Raw genomic sequence first — 23530 nt, 5'->3', positions numbered from 1 at the left:
ATTCAGTCTTGCTTTAGGTCTTGCAATTTCAGTAATGCTTGGATCCACCATGCATATAGAAACCTTCATATGCATTCAGAACTATGTGGTTGTTGATTAGATTGAAGCCTTGAAGAAAATATTTTTTTAGAGATTGAATGGCATTTACTCTGGGTGGTGCAGTGGTTAGTGCGGTTGCCTCACAGCAAGAAGGTCCTGGATTCAAGCCCCGGGGTTGTCCAACCTTGGGGGTCGTCTCAAGTCATCCTCTGTGTGGAGTTTGCATGTTCTCCCAGTGTCTGCATGGGTTTCCTCCGGGTGTTCAGGTTTCCTCCCACAGTCCAAAGACATGTAGGTCTAAATTGTCTAAATTGTCCCTCAGTGTGAATGTGTCGGCCCTGTGATGGCCTGGCAGCCTGTCCAGGGTGTCTCCCTGCCTGCCGCCCAATGACTGCTGTGATAGTCTCCAGCATCCCCGCAACCCCAATTGGGATAAGTGGCTTGGATAATGGATGGATGGACGGCATTTACTCTGCATTGGCAATGCACAACATTTACACTTGTCCCTGTTATTAATGATTGGTGTGTGTGTTTCTTTTACCAGCTTTGAAGTCGTCTCCTTCTAAGAAGGGTCGTGTGTCGTTGACAGTGCCCAAGTACCCAGGTCCTGGGGCTGCCTGGTCAGCCAGCCAGCTGCCTTCCGAGAGAGACGAGAATATCTACGATCTGAGGGGAGCACGTAGCTTCCCCACACTGGAGGATGAGGGTAAACAGATACACATACACTCATGCTATTTAAGTATGTACAAATATGCTGTAAACATACTAATTGACATATGTGCTTGCAAACACAAGCGAAGATTGAAGATGAGCGATATCTCTCTCCCCCTCCCTCCCTCCCCCAGGGCGACCAGACCTTCTCCCTTGCACTCCGCCATCGTTTGAAGAGGCGACCACAGCATCAATTGCCACCACGCTGTCTTCAACCACCTCTCTCTCCATCCCTGAACGATCCCCTTCAGACACAGCAGAGCACCCCCGCTACAGGTACAGACACACCCAAACACACAACACACATCCGAACACGCACACACACACACACACACACACGCTTAGTTACACTTAACTGTCTGTGTCAGGTTTACGCTATTGTGATTTATCTGACAAGGACAAAACGTATAAATCAAATTTTCTTACATAAAGCATAGGCTTATCAGAGCTACTATGCAGGGGCAGAGGCACTTTCTCAGGGGCAATCTTGGCATTTACCCTGTCTCTCGCTAGCATGTGATGCCTGCTGCTAGCATGTTTTTTAATTTAATCTTTTCTGAACTGTTTAGTTTTGTTAACAAAATTTTGTCCTACCAGTAACATACTTCCTGACTTTCCTGAAAATCAGAATCACAAAATATTTATTGGTTCACCTCATCATAATCTCAGCCATGGAAACTCAAACAGCCAGAAAGGTAAAAAGCTGCTTTCGCTGACAGGATTTTTACAGACGAATCTTGTTCCATCAACAAACCAACGTCGTTATTGTTGGCGTCAGTGTTGCACTTTGATGAATTAGCATCAACAGCAGGGTTCAGAGGGGCGGGTTAACCTTACAAAGAAATCTGTCAAATTTCATAATATTGCCAGCTTTGATGACTGACTGGAGCACAGGAAAAAAAATACACGTCCCTCCAATCTGTCACTTGGACTTTTTGGGCACCCCAACTCCAGTGTCCTGCCCAGTTTGTCCCATTTAAACTGGCTATTGCAGAGCTTACACAGAGCTTCCACTGACACTGTTCTTTCTGTCTGTGTCCATAGGAGGCACACCCAGTCTGTCAGCCATGATGGAAGGTGAGTATGCGCCATTCATGGTGCTCTGACTTCTTCTCTTTACTTTCACTGTTTTAGCTTTTAGAAAAGTTCTTTATAGTCAGAAAAAACTTGCTAGTGCTATATTTTTATGGGGTTAGTTATTTCTGGGTGTGGTAGGTGTGTGCGGTAAAACTGTTGTGTCAGTTTGTTGCTCTGTGTTTATGTGAAAGACTGCCCTTCCTGCTGAGGTTGGGTGTGTGTGTGTGTGTGCGTGCGTGCGTGCGTGCGTGTGCATGCGTGTGTGTTTGTGCGTGCACATATCTTTTTGTTTTCCTGAATATGTGTTTTCATCCACATGTGCAGGACCCAGGAGGAGCTGCGTGCGCGTGAGGAGGATCAGCAGACCATCACAGTGGAGGTGGAGGTGAAGAGACATGACAGTGAGCCCACCATCTTGGTCCCACAGCCCTCGCCTGAGTCCAGGTAGACACCAAGAAAAATGCCTGTTAACAAATGATTGTGAGCAGTACTGAGTGTTAAAATCTTATTCATCGCTTTAAGCGAAACGTGAAACCAGGCAGGAAAAAGAGATTTCACGTAGCTCCAATGAATTTTAACCTGTTTGAAGAATTTTCATGTGACATTAAGTGACATTTCTTGAAACAAGAGGATCAGCTCCATCAATATGAAGATAATGTCCCTTCATACAAAAAAATTGAAAATAATTGCTTTTCAAATTTTTTGTTGTTGAGTAAACATGTAACCACAAGCACCAAATAGAACAAACCTTGACATAAACAGAATACATTAAGACATAAACAATGCAACTTTTAGCTAGCAGAGCTAAGCAGACACCTGAGGAAAGAGCTGGTTGTGGCTTCTGCTTTTGCTGTTAGACCGGGAGGCTCTTTAAAAGCTTCAATGTCGGCGCTTGCTAATCTATGCACGGAAAAACGTACATGCCCTTGCTGTTGTTTAGAGCGTGCAACATTGTGTCCTGACCTTCCCAAATGATGAGAAACCAAAGATTTGCACTGTAAAGAGATGCTCCAAGAGTACACAAAAAATAATGGGGGATAGCGAAGCTGTACAACCCCAGTCATCAATACGACTCTATTTGAGACCTCCCTATAAATAACCTGCTGCCAGTCTCTAACCTAGGCTAGGCCAGCTGCTGGGTTTGCACACCTCACCTCTCACTATGGGACCTCGAAAACAGACATACACATACACTGACCCACCCATTTGAGTGTTTGGGTCTTTCAGACAACACAAAGTTCCTTATTATGCACAGATAAACATGCACACACAAACACACAGGCTTTCACAAAGACCTACAAACACATGAATGCTCAGCCTCTGTCATTTGGTTATTGAGGTCCGAGAGGCAGTGCAAAGTCCGCGGTTATAAACGCTGAAGGCTCTATCAGGGGCAGGCATCTAATTAGGTTAAGAGGGAAGAAGCACATGTGTTCGTGACAGTACTTGTACTGAGTGTGTGTGTGTGTGTGTGTGTTTATATTGTCTGTCCGTTATGGGGTGACACCATGAGGCAGCATCAAGGCCTGAGGGGCCCTGGCGGGGGGGGGGGGGGTACCAGCCAGCAGAAGTAGGGCAGTGGGGCAGGAGAAATGGGGGGGCCTCTTGTCAAGGCTCCACCCTCCTTGCAAAACAAAGGGCTTAGTTAACCTAACTGTTACTGCCTGTGTAATAAACTGTATGTGAAGATGGCCCACATGGAATTTAAGCTTTTTTTTTTAAAGTGGAACCTTCTATAAAGATGGGGACGTATGGGATGACACAAGACATTAGTAGATGACCAGACTCAGAAACACAATGTCACCAAAAACCACATGTGATCCTCTGTTTACAATACTGAACTAGCTGGACATTAGTTGCTGAGGTGAACTGAGATGAACTGAACCTAACCAGATTTAATTGATATGAGCATAGAACTTGCTCTTGGATTGGAGCTGTGGTCAAGGGTGGAGGATCTGGGTGTGGTGACTGAGGGAAAATTACTGAATATCTGGGTCTAATGCTGAGAAGACAGTGGCTAGACATATGGCCTGGGGCTGCTGTAGGAACAGACTAGGAGTTAGAGGGTGGGGGTGAGAGGGTGAAGACAACAGAGCCAGCAACTGCGGACAGGAAATGGAAGTTGCCATCCTGATGGCCCACCTCATTCTCAGCCTCACCTGCTGCTGGGCTGGGGAGATGGATAGGACAGGACAAGAGAGCTTAGGGAGAAGGAATTGTGATGAAATTAGACCAAAGGACTGGAAGAGATGGATACAGAGAAGAGTGTTAACATTTTGAGGGAGGTGAGAAAGCAAGAGATGGCCGGAGAAAGTCAGACTGAGAGGGAGAGAGGCGATACTGATGGTCTTAATGAGAGAAATGGTGGAGAAGAGATAGAGGGAAACCAAGAACCAAGATAGAGGAAAAAGGGACAGAATGCGTGGGGAGAATATGTGGAGTAAAAGAGATGCAGAGAGAGAGAGAGAAAACCTCTGCATGGCAACCGCCGCCCCATATTAGCCATTCAGCCAATCAGATCTCTTCCTGAGAGACGCCAGCTCTGGTTTTCTTCAGCAGCCAGCACTGGGCTTTTTTTCTTCTTCTTTTTGCTAGCAAAGCTGAGCTTAAACACAGAAGCTGAAAAAGCTGTCTGGCTCGGCCTATGTCCTTCCTAATAGTCAGTGATCTCACCAGCAACAGTAAAGGATTGTGGCAACACAGTCAGCCGGTAACTCTTAGTGCTTTGTCAAATAAACCATGTAAACACACACTAGGGATGGGTATCGTTAAGATTTTGATGGTACTACCACTCTTACCGATACTGCTTATCAATCCGGTACTTTAATGGTACTCTTATCTGTTCTTTTTGTTTTGATTTTTTTTTGGGGGGGGGGGGGTTCTCCCTTCTTCCCAATTGTATCCGGCCAATTACCTCACTCTTCCGAGCCATCCCGGTCACTGCTCCAGCCCCTCTGCCAATCCGGGGAGGGCTGCAGACAACCACATGCTTCCTCCGATACATGTGGAGCCACCAGCCGCTTCTTTTCACCTGAAAGTGAGGAGTTTCACCAGGGGGACATAGCGCGTGGGAGGATCACTTTATTCCTCCAGTTCCCCCTCCCCCCAAACAGGCCCCCCAGCTGACCAGAGGAGGCGCTAGTGCAGCAACCAGGACACATACCCACATCTGGCTTCTCACCCGCAGACACGGCCAATTGTGTCTGTAGGGATGCCCGACCAAGCCGGAGGTAACACTGGGATTCCATCCTGCGATCCCCGTGTTGGTAGGCAACGGAATAGACCACTACACTACCCGGATGCCTCTTTTTGTTATTTTTTTAAGGGAAAAAAAAAACAAATTCAGAATAGAATTAACATTGTTTTATTATCTCAATTAACCCATGTCTGTATAATTTAGTTAGCAGCATAATAACATACCTGAGGTGGATGGCCAATGAGAGATGAACTACGAGCCAGGCAGTCGAAAACTGCATTTCTCTGCCTGTATTTGATGCACTTTCGCTAGATGTTTCAAAAGATTGCTTGTGTTTCCGCCCTTACATGCAAAAGACTTGTTGTACTTGTGGCAACGAGCATTGTCAGCATCAACTCTAGTGAAGTGTAACCACACTTTTGACCGTTTAGTTCTCTCTCGGCCATTGTCACCAAGAGCAGTCTGTGTGTGTGTGTGTGTGTGTGTGTGTGTGTGTACTATGTTTTTCTTAAAAAAAACAGAAACCACCTACCTTGTGGGGCCATTTTATGGGGCCCCACAAGAAAAAGGGTCTATTTTAGGGTTAGGACTTGGTTCTAGGGTTAAGGTTAGAATTAGGGTTAGGTTAAGGTTAGGGTAAGGGTTAGGGTTAGGCATGTAGTTTGCGTGGTTAAGGTTAGGGTTAAGGGCTAGGAAATGAATGTAGTCAATGAGGGGGCCCCACAAGTATAGATTTGCGAGTGTGTGTGTGTGTGTGTGTGTGTCAGAGAGAGAGAGAGAGGCAGACAGCTGGCCCCGCCCCTCGGCTCACACATACGACAAGCTCCGAGAGAGTGAGAGCTCTCTTCTGGATTGGGAATAGTGAAAATGCATCATAGACAAATGTCTTAATCTTATTGCAAATTAGAAATGGAGCTGGTGAGTTAAAAGGCACAAGATAACGTTTATGTTGCCTAGATAAATAGGAAATTTAATTTCTCCACTACTGATAGCGGAGCCGTTAACGTCGGAGCATATCAATACTACGGTCTTTAATAATTTAGCACCGGTGCCTGTGTGATACCGCTTTTCGGTACCCATCCCTAACACACACGCACACACACACAAACGCTTGAAACTTCAACACACACACATAAACAGCTGTTAAATGTTCACTGGAGCCCGTTTGCTCTCATCTAATAAGCTTCATCCTGTTGTCTTCCTGGCTTCATCAGGTAGCTTACCAAAAGTGCCCCAATTAATGGTCTTAATGACAGCCAATTCTCTGCGTGGGAGTGTGCTTGTTTTGTATATGGCTGTCTGACAACACAGGGGAGACAGCACCCAGTATGTACTGAGAGACAAATTTTTTACCTTAGGTTTTCTGAACAATCTTAAACTTCAGTGAATGAGTGACTGTCAATCATACCTCCTCCTCCTCTCTCTGTTTTTCCTCAGTGAGGTTCAGGTGGTAGCCGGAGCCGAGGGTCCCGCTGCCATTGCTGCCACCTCTTTGAGCTCTACCACGGGTCCCGAGGCCTCTTCCTCCTCCTCTTTCGCCCCAGCCGCCTCCTCCTCCTCTCCTGGGGCAGCAGAAGCTGCTGACCCCCCAGAGGCTCCAGCCAGCCCCAAGGTGGTGGTAGTGGAGGCGGACAGGGCCAGCCAAGTGTCTGGCTCCGGGTGTAACAGCCAAGCCTCTGTAGATGATGACGATGATGTGCCAATCACAGATATCTACTTTGTAAGCTGAAGCCCCACCACTGTCACTATCACCATACACACACACACACACACACACACACACACACTCACTCACTGGTACGTACACTGAACTCAAATTTAATGACAAATTTGACAAATCTTGGTTGGTTTAACACGCAGCTCAAGTCTAAGGACACAAAGAGTACCACTGAGATCTTAAAACTCTGGTTCAGGACTAGGACTAGCTCCCATCATCCTCCATCCCTCTTTTTTTCCACATTTTCATTTGTCCACTAAATCAGGAATCCATGCGTTTACGGACTTACATTCAATCAGCATCAGTATCCATCAACTTTCACGCCAACATGTTTCATTATTATATTTGCCAATAATACCCCTAGACTATATGACTATGTGCTTGTGTTCTTACATATATTGCCTCTGCCATCACTGAACTTGGTGATGTAATGCTGTCCTGCAGGGGCGGTCACAGCGAGACCACAGGCAGGGAGTGGAGACATAAGGCTGGTATGAGAGTGATAGTGCTCGGTTTGCAGTGTGCAGTGTATTCTGTTTAATACTTCTTCAGTATACAGTGTGGTTTTGAGCATTTGCAGTGTAAATCCTGCATGCCCACCATAACTTTTGCAACTCTCTAATGCAACCTAACACTTCACAGGAAGTGTGTCACGAGGAGAGATGCTGCCTGTTGTTTGTTCACTTACGGTTTTGTGTGTGTGTGTGCGTGTGTGAGCATTTTGTGTCTGCTTTCTTTTCAACCTTTCAACTTGCAAACAACTGGCTTCCATCAGAACTGCCCGTTATTGTTGTTGTGGCAGGTCTCCGCTCACCCAGAGACAGAGGCATAAATTAATGTATGAGAGTCAGATGGAGGATGAGGAGTAGAGCCGCTGATCATAGTTACAGATAGCGATATTCCCACCTAGCTCTGCTTTGCAGACAGTATCTCAGTATCAAGCAGGAATCAAACACCCTCTAATGTAGCATGAGAGGTCTTAATGCCCAGCAGGTTAGTCAGAGAGCTCCCTCAGTTATTTAACAGCCCTCTCACCTGACCTACTCTGGCTCAAGACCAATTTTAGCCTCAAAGAAAACAGTACATCCTCTTTGCAGAGCGGCACAGAAGGTCAATGGCACGGCATGGGGTCAAGAAGAACAGAGTGTACCCTTAAAGTGCGACCACACAGCAGGTGCTGCAGGCAGTGCACCGACATGAGTGGTTTCCAGGGAGTCACTGATTAAATCTCAGCGGTCTGTTGGGTCAGCAGTAAAAGCTATGCCAATGACCCAAAACGGAGTATGAAAGTCCCTTGTGATACTTGTCTGCAAAGAATGTGGACAAGCACCAGGGCAACAAGCAAACATTCAGGGTCTTTCCAATTCATTGAGGCTCTGTAAACATTCAGTCTGGCCATTTTAGTTTGGCCAGCACTGATGTTCTCGTTTGCCCTCCACACCGCTGACACGAAAATCAGACTTCTACGTAGGCGCTCGCCATAGTTAGATTGCATAAGGGGTAGTTTCACCAGACCCTTTGAACTTATGAATGTTTTATATGGTGGTTCAGTCTACTCACACAGAAAAGAGAGTGTTCTCCCTTATACCTGACTGGCATCTCCCCTGTACCGCAAAGATGCACTGTTTCTTTGTGGGTTGCTTAAGTTGGTGTCATCAGGGTTAAGGTAATTATCACATATCTGGATGTTTTCCTGTATTTTAGAGAAATGGCTCACGCCACCATGGCCACACTTACCTCAGACATAGAATTCCATGTTACATGAGTCCTGATGTCACGCAAAAGGAAAGAGCAAATTGAATCAACATTGATTTGGCGAAATTATGGTACTAGGCGGAATCTATTCCAAGTTAACATTCTTGTTTGATATTATTTTTTTTATACATAAATTGGAGCAAAATATTCAGGTATACTTGAGTTCTCACCGATTTGACAAGACATTAGATGAGTCACAAGTAGAGAGCTTCTAGAGACCGGTATTGAAGAGAGGCATCAGGTGCACCAGTGATCAAAAAAGAATGGAGGCTGTTACTGCTTGTGAAGGCCATTTCCGTCTCTGTGTTTGAAATAAAGAAAAGCCAGGTATGTTATGGCTGATAGCTTTTAAAATCAATATTGCAACAAAATAAAAACTACATGAGATTAAAGCTCACAAACCTACTGTGCCATGAGTTCATACATTTTAGATAACAAAATCCCCCCCCCCAGTCATTTGTGCAGCCAACAGTCAAACTGCCAATGCATACGGGTGAAGCAGGTTCATCTAAATTCAGAGTAGTTTGGAATAATGCCATGTGAATTGGTATAAGACAAAGTGTGCCGTTGGTGAACACATTTGACTTGGAATTAGAGACTGTCTGTCAGACAAGGAAGGCCCGGCTTTGAGAAGCTGCACCCCTCCTCGGGGAAATAACAATGTGCCATGTAGCTGTGTAAGCCTCAGGGTGCCTGCTGCAGTCAGCTGCAGCACGGAGGAGACTACTGTGCGACACTGCTCGTTTCCCAAGGTCCTCGGAGCGGCTCGCATCTGAATTATTCATCAGCTGTCAAGAGTGTCCGCGTTCACTTGCCATAATTCCCGTGAATCACCTCCTCTCCTCCACCTCATCTCTTTCTTCCTCCCTCCATTATCCACTCTTGCTCACTATCAATAATTACTCTCCTTTTCCTTCTTTTCTTAGCTTTTCCCACTTTGCTCGCTCATTAACGATCTTAAAAGCTTTGGATTTTCACCCCGCTCTGGAATTTTCTGTCATTTTACTCCTTTGTACCGTCCTCCCCTCTCCAGTTCTCCCTCATTACCCTTTCCATGCCCCCTCTCTCTCTCTCTGCCCCCCCCCCACCTCCTGTGATTGACCTCACAAGTCTTATTAATCAGTGGGGGGTCAGATGGACAGAAAAGGGGCTCCCAGACTTGTGAATCTATGCGTCACCACTGACTCATCGGCTACATCCCTGTTGGTTTGCATACATACAGAACAGCAGTCTTCTCCTTGTTCACCGTTACCGCTGTCCCTTGTGTTCCTCATCACGGTGATATCATCATCTTTTTTTTTACTTTCTCTCATCAATTTTTCTTTCCTTGTCCCGTTTCACATCTCTTCTTTTCTGTCTCTTTCCCATCTCCTGAGCCATTCCATCTCTCATTGCATTGGCCTCTCTCCCCACCCAACCTTCCACCCCTGCCCACGTGGCTTCTCTCTCTCTCTCTCTCTCTCTCTCTCTCTCTCTCTCTCTCTCTCTCTCTCTCTCTCTCTCTCTCTCTCTCTCTCTCTCTCTCGCTCTGTCCCTCTCTCTCTCGCTCTCTCGCACTCTCTCTCTGCATGTATGTTGCTGTCAGTTTCCGGATGGGAGGACCTGGGTGGTCTCTCCTTTCCGACAGAGGAGGAAACCCCAGTGCAGCTGCCCAGTAAGTGAGCCTAAACGGTGGCTCTGTTCTAGCTGTGGATACACTGCCCTAGTCAGACCCCTGCTTTACACGGTAGTAGCCTTGTAAATGGTCTCTGTCATGGCGTGAGCATATCATATCATTTCATGTAGTCCTGCTGTGTAGCTAGTTTGATATATTCATTCGTTATTTATTTAGTTTGGCTGATCCCTGTTGAGTTGGCGTCTGTCTGCTGCCTCCCTTGATGTACGCTGTGACTTCTCAGCTCATTTTGAAACATGAAATGATAGCATGGTAGCATTATTGTGAGGAAACCAGCCTGATGTACATTCATATCGTATGGTTATGCCCAGAGGTACTACAGCATTTGTAGTAATAGATCTTGGTTTTATTTATTCACTACACCCTACATCATGGATTGTACATGGTCATATATTGAATCACAGGAGAAAAAAAAAGACATGTCTACATCTCTCCGTAGAGAGACAAAGAGCCAGTGGGTGGTAAACACAAAATACATTCAGCATCTTATTTGTCACAGTGGGCCTCATTCATCAGTCGTTCGTATATACGAATTTGTTCTTCCACACCCATGGATTTTTTTTTTAGCTCACAAGATTGTCCGACAGTCAAAAGCAAATACGGATGGTTATTTGTAATTCCTTCCCCCTAACATCTATTGTCTACTTCTTGCAACAAGTAACCACCCAGGCCTGCAAAGATGTCAGTGTTAGCCAACTGGTGTCCAAATTCAGGGGTTACCCAGGTTCCACACTGGTCTCTGAGACAAACTTCAGGGCTAATAAGTCCCATGGGTTTGTAAGAACACATTTGTATGCATGAATGATTGAGGAATGAGGCCAAATGTCTCTTTTTCTGTCATTTTTACCTCACCTACCTGTTCTTTTTTATTTACATTTTCCTCCTCTAACTCAGTTTTATCTAACTGAACCTCTCTTTCTGGCTAAGATGTTGCTCTGTGGATGGTGTGTCAGCACCATGGAGTTGTCTGTGTGTGTGTGTGTGTGTGTGTGTGTGCACATGTGTGTGTGCACATGTGTGTGTGCACGCAGGCGTGACAGCGACCCACAGTGCCTCCACCTCCTTTGTTGTCAGCAACACACGTTACTGCAGCTGTTTGTCTCTGTTAAAGGGCCTTTACCACAGCACAGAGAAGGAATTTACTGAAACTCACAGTGCATACACTTCACCACATTCATATTAATCAAAGGGAGGACATGGAAGTCTGATATCTTGCTTTGGTTGAAGATGCCCTCTGTGTCTGTGACTGGCTTGTCCTACCATCTTGGCTTTCTTCCCATACCCATTGCCAATGCTTATGTTTCCTCCTCTTCCCGCTCCTCTGATGCATAGAGCCATCTCTCCCTCCCACTTCACTTTGCTTTGCAGGAGCCAGTCCAAATCAGACATCATACAAATGGAATTAGGCATGTGCATAAGCTCAAATCAGGCTTTAATGAAAACTAAATTTACATGAATAATGTAAATCTGTGCCTGTTGACGACTAACAGCTTTCATCCTTACACAACTAATTACACGCCAACATTGGAATACGTACAGACCTGCCCTATTGCCTGCTTTGTTTACTTTCAAACCCTTGACATTCTTTGTTAAATGACCTGTCAAGCCCACACTCTTCTGGGGTGTCTCAGCAGCCTGTCCTCCTTTATGCATCTCTAATCTTCATTTCCTGTCTTGTGTTTTTCTTCTCCCGTGTTCTTTTTGTGTGTTTCTCCCGCCTGCCCCTGCCGCTTCTTTGTGTGTGCCACTGGCCTCCCCCTCTGTCCCTCTGCCCCCCTCTGCTGTGGTGGGTGTGTAAAAGCAGCCTCCAGAGGACAGGACCTGGGTTTACTCTCCACTACACTATGGCTCAGAGTCTAAGGCCCTGCCAGATGGGGATGGGGAAAGTGAGACAGTAAGTGAGAAGCTCCGGCCTAAAAAAAAAAGAAAAATCCCTAGACGAGCAACAAAAATCAGTCTTACAGTATGTCCCTCAGTGTTAAAGTCGGACCGAAACAGATTTAACTTTTCATGTCTAAAAACCTTGGTAGACGGCGTAATAAACACATTCGGGAACATTTTTTTTTAAATTTATAAATGACTAATATTTTGTTTTTGTTCGTTGATCTGTAAGCGCTCTCAACTGTCTGAAGCGTTGTGAGGGAGTGGTCTGGTCCTCATTAATATTCATAAGCTAACCTTTGAGTGACAAGAACGAGCAAGGGTGGGCGGGGTTTGCTATATTGATCTGATAGGCTCTATGTAAATGAGGGTTTATGACATCATGAGTATCAACAAGTAAAAGCTCGGATGAGAAGAGAAACTGAACGTGGTGGAGCTGTTTGTTTAAAAAGTAAAATATAAAAATAATTCTGTTTTTATACTTTTTTTTAGTAGAGCGAGACAGTGCAAAATGCACGATGATCAAAGTAATAAGTGACGTTAGAAAATATTAAGTTTTTCAATTTCGGTCCGACTTTTAGGTAGTGATTCTTTTATTAAAGATGGCCTTGGATGACAAGGGATCGAGGGAGGGAGGCTCGGTTATGGTTTGCTGCTTTCAAATTAAACCTAGTTCTGGATCAAGTGCAGTCAGGTTCATTAAAAGAGCTGACATGGTCCATGGCTAGTCGAGGGAGCAGGCTTGGTCTGGGTCCAGAAACCTGCCCATACACCATGCCACAGTGTACTGTACATAAGTGGGCAGCTCCGGTCACTGACTGGCAGTATGGCCATTTGGTGCAACACAAGCCCTCCTGCATACATTCAGCCCTCCAAACAGCATGATGCTCAGTGTTTACTACGCCCCCTCCCCCTGTCAGTCTGCATGAGGCCTCTACACGTGTCCTCACCTCATGCATCACCACAGCCAGAATGGTCCCGTCTATACATCACCCTGCAGAGAAGGTTTACCTGTGTGATCTGTGGCCATGTCTACGAAATGGGAGCAATGAAAATTATGGATGTATATATTTTATTGTTTACCCTCATTAATAAAGTAGATCTAGAAATGTTGCTTGTTCTATCGCTATCATCCAATGCAGAGATACTAGATATGAAGGTATGAGACGATTCTCAGAGTTTAAAGATCACAAATCTTACATGAGCTAATTAAAGGCAGCTTATACGTCCTTCTATGTATATATATGCTTACCCATTGAGGGAACTGACATTATTTGGCCCCTGATATCCAGCCAGGCCTGTTTTTGTTTCACACTAAGGTCTGTATAGCTTTCAGTTGTGCAGCTGCTGTTGTGTGTTGTGTAATGAGGCAACACATCCCACAGCAGCCTTTATGTCATGTCCTGATAATAAGTCGCTATCTACCATTGATTTTTTTTTCTCTTATTCTTTTGGCATTCCTCCTCCTCAATCACAAATCTTCAGCATGCCAGCTGAATCAAATTATACCAGGAGATCTCAGCGCAGTATCAGAGGTAGCATACTCGTATCAGAAAAAGAAAAGTCCCGATGCTGGCAGGCTGTAGCTGAATACCTCTCACATTTGATTATCTTACAAAATAAAATAACTGAACCCAGAATGTCTCGTAGCATCCCAAACAAAAGCTGCAACCTGCGTCTGAACTTTTCCCTCCACTAGTACATGTAGGTGTACAATACATTTTCACTGCATTTTCCTCCTGATAGTCTCACTCACACACACAGTCAACGGCATCTCGTATGTTTGTGGGATGTTTGTTTGTCTTTACTATTGTCTTCTTGGCTTTCTTTCATAAATGTGATGCTCTCATAATAATGTTTCCCCTCGTCTGATGTGGACTTAGTAGGTCAGCTCAATATTTTTACTTTTATTCGCCTGCTGTGTCTGAAAAGCCATCAATTATTCCTCCCTCTCTCTCGCGCTGTCTCTCTCTCTCTCTCTAACAGTAAACCCTTCCCTCTGGCAGAGAGGAGTGGAGGACGCCCCCAGTGAAGTGGACTTATCGGTCTGATCCCAAGATCTCAGCGATGGTGGCAGGAACCCAGTCCAAACCCATATTTTAAACCTGAATACGAAAACAGAGGATGTGAAAAGAAAAAAAAATTGAGTGACTGGCTACCAGAGAGAGGGGGGAGAGAAACCTGCAAAAGTGATGATGTCACTGGTATCCCGCCATCCCCTGCCATTCATCCATGACAAACAAAAATGTTAAAAAAAAAAAGAGCGAGAGAAAGAAAAAATTTACAGGACCCATACTTAGAAGGCTACAAGTCTCATGTTTGTCTAAAACATGACATAAACATGGCATATTTTTGTCCAGTCCAAACAAAGTAAATAGACATCTCTACTACCCCCCCCCATTCCTGTCAGTGGTTGGACTCTGTTTAATTCATCATTTGTCTCACTATTTATATTTCATTGAGCGTTTTTTACATTTTTTTTATTTGGGCACTTTTTAGACACTTTACTACTGTGAACATCTATTTATTTTGTTTGTTTTATGTGTTTGTGTTTGTATTTGGTTGTGGTCCCCACCATTACTGGTACTTCATCACCCGAGGGAGCTTTTTCCTCTTCGAATTCTGATGCCTATCAGAGGAACATGAAATTGTCTTATGTTTCTTTTGTTTGTTTGTTTTCAATCGTTTTTTTTTTCAGAGCAGTAGAAAGTGTGTTGAATATTATCTGATTTTACTGAGCAGCTTTTACAGCAAGTTGTTTTGTTTTGTTTTGTTTTTCCCATGTAATTTCAGTGTTGTTACAGCTCTCACCGTACACCCCTTTGGAAAACACAAGGCACCTGTGTCCCCTTGCCTTCAAAGCCGACGCTATCGATCACCACACGAAGACAGTAGACTTAACACCAGCCGTCACAACATCGCCAGCGTCTACCGGCGTCGCCCCGCGTTTAGACCAACGCCACCGAACCGGTTCTTAAAGGGTATTGATCCGCGGAGTCGATATGTCGCGCGGAAGTGATCAGCGTATCGGCGACGTTAACGAGATTTGCCACATCCGGTCCATCCCAACAGTAGGGAGTTAGTTGAACGTATGACATCGCCAACATGTGTAGATTTAGAGCATCTGTCGTAGTATTTACAGTCGGTGTGGTCGGTATTGTTTGTATATTTGGATGAACACCGAGCGCGGTAGTGTGGACCCGGTGAGACGCGCGGCACTTCGTGAGTGGACCAAACGTTTGTTTGCCCTCCTCGAGAAGAGGCGCCGAAAGTTAATTGGTCACGGAGGCTACGCGACACGCGCGTCTCCTCCGCGAGCCATGGCGATTAGCTCGCCGATGGAATTTATACTCACGCAGGCTGGTTTCTCCAAACGGCACTTTATTTTTTACAATTACCATGTGTGTAACAGTGGAGTCACTCACTGTCATTGCAAGATTAGTGTTGTTTACTGTAGTCTGTGGCTGGCATCGTAGGACTGTCGAGGTAAAAGGTATGAGTTTAAAAAAGAAAAGAAAAAAGATTCCATTCCGCTTTTTTTCTGCTAAGTGTACGTTTTCTTTAGTTGGGTGGTATGTTTGTATGTATGTATGTTTGTGTGTACGGGAAGACTTGTGTAAAATAGGGATCAATCCATCCTCATGGTGTGCAGTGGCCATTTGTAATCAGTTCGCTGATGCTCATCACACATAGAAACCATAGCAGCAATATTTTGTACTGTCCAGCTTTTGAGTTCAACTGCCTTATTGAGAAAGATTAAAAAAAATAAGCTCATCGTTTTCATTTTTTTCCTCCATTAGTGCTGTCGTATTTACCTTTTTCGTTTCAATAGTTGTGCTCCTGAGAATGTGTACATAGAAATATAAATACATATACAAAGATATATAAATATATTTTCCATTTGAATTGGAGAATATTATTTTTATTTGGTTTTATTTTTTGCTGCTGGCAAGAAATTACTATGACCTACATACTTTACTGTACCATATTCTTCAGCGTGTTTAATGAGATGCGGCTACGTTTGTGGTCTATAGATCGCAGCTGTTTCTTTGTAAAATAACAGATATTTGTTGATTTTACTGTACATGCAAATCAATAGGGGTTTCTTCCGACTGTTCAGCTGTGTTGTGTATGTGTTTTCCAATCGCCGTGTGCCCTCATCCTAAAGGGAGAGTCCTTTACAGAGACATAGCATGACTTAAAAAAATGAATATGCATATCAGAAATGTGTATTATGTATATCTATGTATATTCATCTATTTATATATGAAGATAAATAGATGACTATGTGTGTGTGTTTGGACTCAAGTCAGAATGAATAAAAAAAAATTAAAGCCGTTTGTCGTCTATGAGTTATCTTTGCTGACTGGTTATGTGGAAGACACCCACCAATTATATTTTTGAGGACATCTAGAGTGTTGTAATATGTTGAATTGCAAATTGGCTACTTGAAATGAAACGTTTCAGTGCACTGTAAGAGAAAACATCCTATAGGGTCACTCATGGGTTCATCAAACTACTGTAGGATAACTGGAGATAATGTTTCTTCAAAGGTATAAAGACAAATATAAGAGTGTGTTCTTTAAGGGTTCGGTGTTTGTTTAAGTCAGTCTACTACAACTCTCGATCATTTTCCAAAGCACACCATTTGAATGTGTTTTTCCTCGGTCCTCCTAGGCAGCCATTGACTGTTTTCCATTCATTTCAGTAGGGTAACTGGAAAATCAACTCAGACAATTGAAACTCGATTGAAATCCATCATAGCGAATTTATTTTTTGTTACTCGGTCGTCGAGGGATAATGCCAAACAAACGGAAGTCAAGGCAACAGGATGTTCATTAGAGTTGATTAGTTTACCCATCTCCAGCTAGTTTCAAGCCTCTGCGAGTTGATTTTCAATGGAAAGCAAACAATGGCAGCCAGGAAGGCAGGAAAAAAAGCACTCGAAAAACACTTCATTGCATTTTGGGGAAATACACCATTTGTAGTGAGTGGGTTAAATAAAAAATTGAACCCCCCCCCCCCCAATATGGTCCTTTACGGAAGTGGTTCGGAATCGGCGTGAACGTATGCGCGCTCCCGTGAAGGGGCGGGGCAATCCTCCGCTCTACGACAGAACGCGCGAACCACCATCAGCAGGTATCAGCGATGAAGAGTTTTAATTCAAACAGCAGCAAGGCCGGTGGAGCCGAAGCGACTCTCCCGTTGACTTTATAACAATCAAATAACGAGGACGTGATCCCGAAATACCTAATTTCTCAACTTTCAGATTCATTCGTCTCAATTTTATTTGAAAACTCTGAAGATTGTATGGAAATGCTCGATAACGGTGACTTCACCGACCACAGCTGGGATACCTCGTACCTTGAGGTTTTCCCCTCATTTATTCAGATTTTAAATCACTGTCAAATTGTTCTGTCGGTCAGTGTGTTAGTCGGCTGGTGATACGTTTAAACGCCATTTTCTAACTGCATTTATTAAATCTGGCGTGTAACCTGTTCCCTAATCCAGGGTCTCGGAGATGAAGCCTCGCACAGGTGAGAGTAGCTGTCCAAGTCTTCCCTCTGTGACTGTCACAGAGTTCCCAACCAAGTGGTAAGTAAGGCACTTTAAACTGTTGCTAACCTTCAGCATATGCTGAGGAGAACCATCTCCCGTCCAAATTATATTTCAATCCTCTTGTAGAGATTCCTCAAGTGTTCTTCTCACACAACTAAACGATGAAATAGACCTCAGTGAAATCATAGATGGAGCGGTTCTTGACAGCTTCCATCAGTTGAAAGTAAAGGTGACGTTGCTGCCCATTCGAATTTCCATTTTATTTATTTCATTTTTATTTGATTCCTACTTAAAAAGGGTGAATGCAGTTCTATCGTTGTTTTATGAGGGTGCAATTTTTCATCCTCAGCCTCCGTTGGAGGAAACACGCCAGCAAGCTGAGAAAGTTGTTGACAGCTGGGACGCTATGGAAGAGAACGACCATAAGATGTACCAGCAGAAGAGACATGAACTCTTGCACGTACCATCGCTGCAGGAATTCCTTCAGAAGTTAGGCTTCTTCCTAAATATGGTTGGTACGAGTCCCTCTCACTCCCGAAAAGACCAAACTTCTACATCTCGACCATTTTTTCTGAGCATGTGAAGCATGTGACAGCATAGTGTACAGAGGGTAGACAAGACGACAAGTTAAGTAACTTTGATTTAACTAGGCAACAATTCCGAAGATCTTGTCGGGTTTAATGCCGTTTAGCAGTGTGTGTCAGCCTTAAAAGTGGCCTGGCAATCATCACTTCTATATGTGGGTTTTCAAAGCAGCATTAGGAAACTAAGAGTTGGAGAACAGACAGACAGAACTGTTGGTGCCTGAATTAGAAATGACTCATGGAATAGAAGTCTCATTTTAAAGCTCAACTTCAGGGGGCGTCCGGGTGGCGTGGCGGTCTATCCCGTTGCCTACCCACCGGCTTGGTCAGGCGTCCCTACAGACCCGTGTTTGCGGGTGGGAAACCGGATGTGAGTATATGTCCTGGTCGCTGGCCCTGCGCTTCCTCTGGTTGGTCGGGGAGCCTGTTCAGGGGGGAGGGGGAACTGGCGAAATAGCGTGAGCCTCCCACGCGCTACGTCCCCCTGGCGAAACTCCTAACTGTCAGGTGAAAAGAAGCGGCTCGCGGCTCCACATGTATCGGGGGAGGCATGTGGTAGTCTGCAGCCCTCCTCGAATCGGCAGAGGGGGTGGGGCAGCGACGGGACGGATACAATTGGGGAGAAAAAAGGGGGGGCACAAAGAGCTCACCTTCAGACTCTATAAATCGATAGCTCGCCGACGCTGGCAGACAGACACTTAATGTATGATCTGCATATTTGATTTGGCAAAGATTTTACACCGGATGCCCTTCCTGGCACACCCTCCCCATTTATCCGGGCTTGGGGCCGGCACTAAGAATGCACTGGCTTGTGCGTCCTCAGTGGCTGGGTTAGAAAGACACTTAATTTAATAGTTGCTTAATAGTTAATCACTTAATTTAATAGTTGCAAGACTCAAAATGAATAGAGGGTTAAATCAATATTCCTGAGTCACAGTGTCAACAAAAACTGTACATGATCACCTTGACATAACTGTGGTATTTATGACAGGACTGTCATGTGAAAGCTACTTGTATCCAAGTCCAGTGCATTAACAGGTGTACAGAACACGAAACCTGGGCCACTGAGCTATATAATCTAGTCTAATGAAACATCTTTAAGCCATCCTCCAATATCCGGACTGATTTACATATGGAGAAAGCTGAACGATGCCTTCAATCTACAATGTTTATTGCCAGGTGTAAAACATGGTGGTTGAGAAATGAGTGCTCTCATTGCTGTATAATGAACAATGAATATTTAGCTATTAGGTAGGATCAGGTGCACGGTCTGGTTTGAATGCTAATCCCTGATGATGTTCCCATATTCTGAGATGACAGTGTTTCTTTACCCACTGTCCACAAATTGTAGAGCGGTTTCTGGATGCCTTCCATGGCATCCTCAGTCACCAGGTCTAAACATTAATGAATTTGAACAGATTGCAAAGTAAACTGCTTCCTTTTTTATTTTTTTGCCCCTTAATCAACTAGAAGTTCAAAACAATTCAAAATTTGAGCAGTTTTGATAGCAAAGGGTTCCTCTTAATAGGTCCTTGCTCTCCATGTATTGTTCCCAAGGACCTCCTATAGCAGCAGTGGAGCTAGAAGGGAAAAAGAGTTAAGTCAGGATGGGGCAAAATTTACATTCACTCAACCAAATATGAACATTTGTGACACATGTACTCCGTTATGACTTTCCACAATTTGAGAAACATGATACTCCTTTGTTCATGCATGCAATGGTGAAGGCATCTTCCAAAATTGTTAACAGACCATTGGTCAAAACATCTTGTGTAATCACTGGCTTTCTTCTTTGAACGAAGGAAGAACTTCAGAGTTACCTGAGCTCTGTTGACCGAATGTGCCTGCTGTCTGAAAATGAAGCTCTGAAGCTAGAGATGAAAGACACCAAGAGCAGACACAAAACAGACGTGAAGGGTCTCCATCTTTCTCATCATGCAGCTGAGCAAGAAAACAAGAGTTTCCAGTTCTCACTGCAGCACAGCCTCAGAAATTGCAAGGAAAAGGTGCTACATTCAGCATTAGGAAATTAATCTTGACTAGTTTGCATTCCCTAACCTCCCTTATCTTTATACACACCATTTGGCAAAGATAACACCAGCTTTTGTACAACGATTGAACGTTTCAACCAACAAATTGTGCTGCTGTTAAAATTATATCGGTTCATTAAATCCATAGTTAAAGTCATAGTAACTTCTCTTCTAGGCAATGAAGTTCAGGTGATGCTATGCACATTTATAGTACTCGCAATCATATAACAAAACCATGATAAAACTATGTAAAACCAAATACCCATCAAGAAACATTATCATCACCCAAGGCAGATTCCATGGAGCAGAAACTCAGGGAATATGAGAGCCAAGTCATCTGCCTGCAGGAAAACTTGATAAAGACCAAAGACAAGTCACATAGTCTGCTGGAGACCCTTCGAGCCTCCGAAATTAAGCTACAGTGTGTTGAGCAGGAAAAGGAGATGTCAAAGAAGAACGGCTACAGTCTGCAAGTGGCACTCCAAACCTTCCAAGACAACCACCATTCACTGCAACAGAGTCTGACTTGTGCCGAGGAACTCACTCAGTCTCTGAGGCAGAACATCAGCGATCTGGAGAAAAAAGTTCAGGTCCACCAGAAAGAACAACTGGTTGAAAAAGAGAAGGTAAAATCGCTGATGCAAAAGTTGATCATTGCGGAGGAAAGGGTTTTGTCACTGCAGCAGAGTCTCAAGGCGTCAGAAGAGGAAGTTGCTTCTCTTAATCACAATCAGAGGACATCAGAAGAAAAAGCTTGTTCCCTGCAGCAGAAACTCTTCTCTGCTGAAGAAATGATCCATGTTACACAGTGTTGTCTCAGAGCTGTTGAGGAGGAGGCAAAAACTCTGAGGGAGGTCCAAAGGTCAGTGGAGGAGAAGGCCCAGGGCCTTCAGCGCTCCTTGGAGATCAGCAAGAGCCGCCTTCGGACAGCTACAGCTCGAAAGCAAACCCTAGAGCAGTACAAGAGGGATCGCGAGGAGAGGATCCAGGGTCTGATAGAGTTTCTGACTGGCTCAGAGGAGGCGCACCAGAACAGAGTCAACAGACTGGAGAATGATCTGAAGAGGGCTAGGGAGAATGCAGAGATATTGCAACATAATATCAGCAAGATGAAATCCAATCACACCAAAGAGATAAGAAATCTCCGAAACAAACTACACAGGGCAAGCAAGAAGCAAAGTGCAACTGAACAGGACCTAAGAACCCAAAGTGAGTCTCACAACTTGCTAAGTTGTTATGAATTAACAATGTTATAGTCTCTTACCACTGTGATGAACAGCTTCCTTGAAGCCACAGAAGTCAGCGTATTAGTCATGTTTACTGTAGAGAAAAAAAGTACTTGTTTGTTCTTGAGCTAAAACTAGAACCTAAATTTGGAACTTAATTACACTACTATATCCTGGTGTTGTCTTTGCTTTCCCAGTGGTGGTCTTTAACAGCAAATTACTGGAGGTGCAGACTTGGGCAAAAAAAGAACGAGAAAAAAACTACAATCTATGAGAAAGAGCTGCAAGATACTGTCAATAGCCTCAGGTAAAATGTTGCTTAACAACCATTTAAAAACAAACTAAGTTATATTATGACCCCTCCTGTCTTGGTTGCTGGCAGACATGAACTGAAAATCCAAACAGAGGAGAAGGAAGCAGCCCTGGAGAGTCTCAGGATGAGGCAGAGGGATCTTGAAGAGGTGCAGCACCACCTACGGTTGGCCCTCCTGAAGTGCAGGCACAGCTTTGAACCTGGAAATAAGCGTGATGCTAAGCAAAAATGTGACCTGAGGGGAGAGCTTCACAACCAGAAAGGATGCCTTTGTTGGTCCGAGAGAGAGATGTCATGAATGATTGGCAAAGGAGGAATCAATTAACCCAGGAATTAGATAAAACCAAGCAACGGGAGGAAAAAGAAGGGATGCTGGTGAGATTAATGAGAAAAGATAAAAGATTGTGCCTTTGTAAACCATATTAAGAGCACAGTTCTTCTCGTTTGTCTAAGTTAAAATGAATGTGTTCGTGTGCAGGACATTCTAAATTTACATTTGTACCCTGTGACAAAAGGTTGTGACGAGCAGTGCTCATGCAGAGCATACTCTCCAGAAGCAGTGTGGACAAGTAGATGGCTGCCCCCATCCCACGCTGTCAGCTGCATCCGTGACATGGAGCAACTACTCCATAAGGCCTCCATCTCCATTTCCTTCTAGGTAACGACAGTCAACATCTATACCAGAAAGTGTTGTCAGTATCAGGTTCCAGGATGGTCAAAAGTAGAAGGTCACAGACTTGTCCTTTGATAAGAAGGATCAAGACGGATGTGTGAAACCATGCCCATGCTGAGGATGGGTGGAAGACATATTTAATGTTGTTATGATAATATAGGTGAAATTATATAATGGATACAATAGAATTGGTATTCAAGCAATTGGTCTGTTTTCTACATTTGGTATATCGGTTTGGTCTGTTTCCATTTTCTGTATTTCTTTATAGAAAAACTGAGTATCAGGAGAGGAATAATGGATCCAGCTGCCCTCAAAAGTTGATCAGCCAAGAGAAGACTGACTCCTCCATTCAAGTAAGATCAATAAAACCTGTCAATCTACATATCCTCCTTAGTTTTTCAGCTAAAAGAGAATAAGTTGTGTTTGTCAAAGATTAATTGAATTACATGAAAAACAATGACATTATTTAGCTAATAAATACTTGATCAGTAGTTCAAAAACTGTTCATAGTTAAGGCCAGTGGATAGCCGTCATGACCTGCTGTATCATCGTTTATTTTTGTAAGAACTATTAAGTTTTATGGTCCTCTAAATAGATGTAAACCAGTTACAGCTCCAAATCCATCTTTTTTTTCGCATGCAGTACTACTGTGTAAAATATAAAATGCATGAAGGCGTTGACTCAATGAGTTGTTACTCTATGTGACCCTCACAGTGGATTTCCTGGTGACAATTGAGGATCTTCTCCATCTGGAATGATCGTTTGTGGTCTGCACACAACTGGTGCATTGCTGTTGAAATAATGAGGATGAGGAAACTCAAAATAAACATGGCACAAGTTTTTCTGGCGTTCTCTCCTCTTATTTTCTCTTTTTATTTCAACTTATCTCCTCATATTTTGCGCAACAATCTGGAGAGGTGCATATTAAATCACCGGAGTGTTGCTCAAACGTCTTGAGGAGAAAAATGCTTTACCACTATTGCCATAGAAGTGTGAAGTACCGTTTTCCCGGTCTGACACGATAATTGGGCGATGTTAACCAGACGTGCAGCGAATTGGTCGATCTACATGTCTGTCAATGCGCATGTGTCTCC

The 23530-nt window shown here is 44.0% G+C and overlaps 1 protein-coding gene across 1 annotated transcript in view; it reads left to right on the top strand.

Annotated features, from left to right (window-relative positions):
- Positions 1–14464, top strand: part of pip5k1ca (phosphatidylinositol-4-phosphate 5-kinase, type I, gamma a) — a 62128-nt gene extending 47664 nt beyond the window's left edge. The window contains 7 exon segments of the mRNA XM_056276436.1: positions 584–745; positions 885–1026; positions 1795–1806; positions 2152–2265; positions 4258–4262; positions 6595–6743; positions 14038–14464. Coding sequence (XP_056132411.1) covers positions 584–745; positions 885–1026; positions 1795–1806; positions 2152–2265; positions 4258–4262; positions 6595–6743; positions 14038–14040 — 587 coding nt within the window. The 3' untranslated portion in view covers positions 14041–14464.
- Positions 14465–23530: the final 9066 nt, after the last annotated feature.

Source organism: Lampris incognitus, chromosome 3 (genome assembly GCF_029633865.1).
Source record: "Lampris incognitus isolate fLamInc1 chromosome 3, fLamInc1.hap2, whole genome shotgun sequence".
Taxonomy (NCBI): domain Eukaryota; kingdom Metazoa; phylum Chordata; class Actinopteri; order Lampriformes; family Lampridae; genus Lampris; species Lampris incognitus.
The sequence above is the reverse complement of the archived record's forward strand: the minus strand, read 5'-3'. Positions and strand labels throughout refer to the sequence as shown.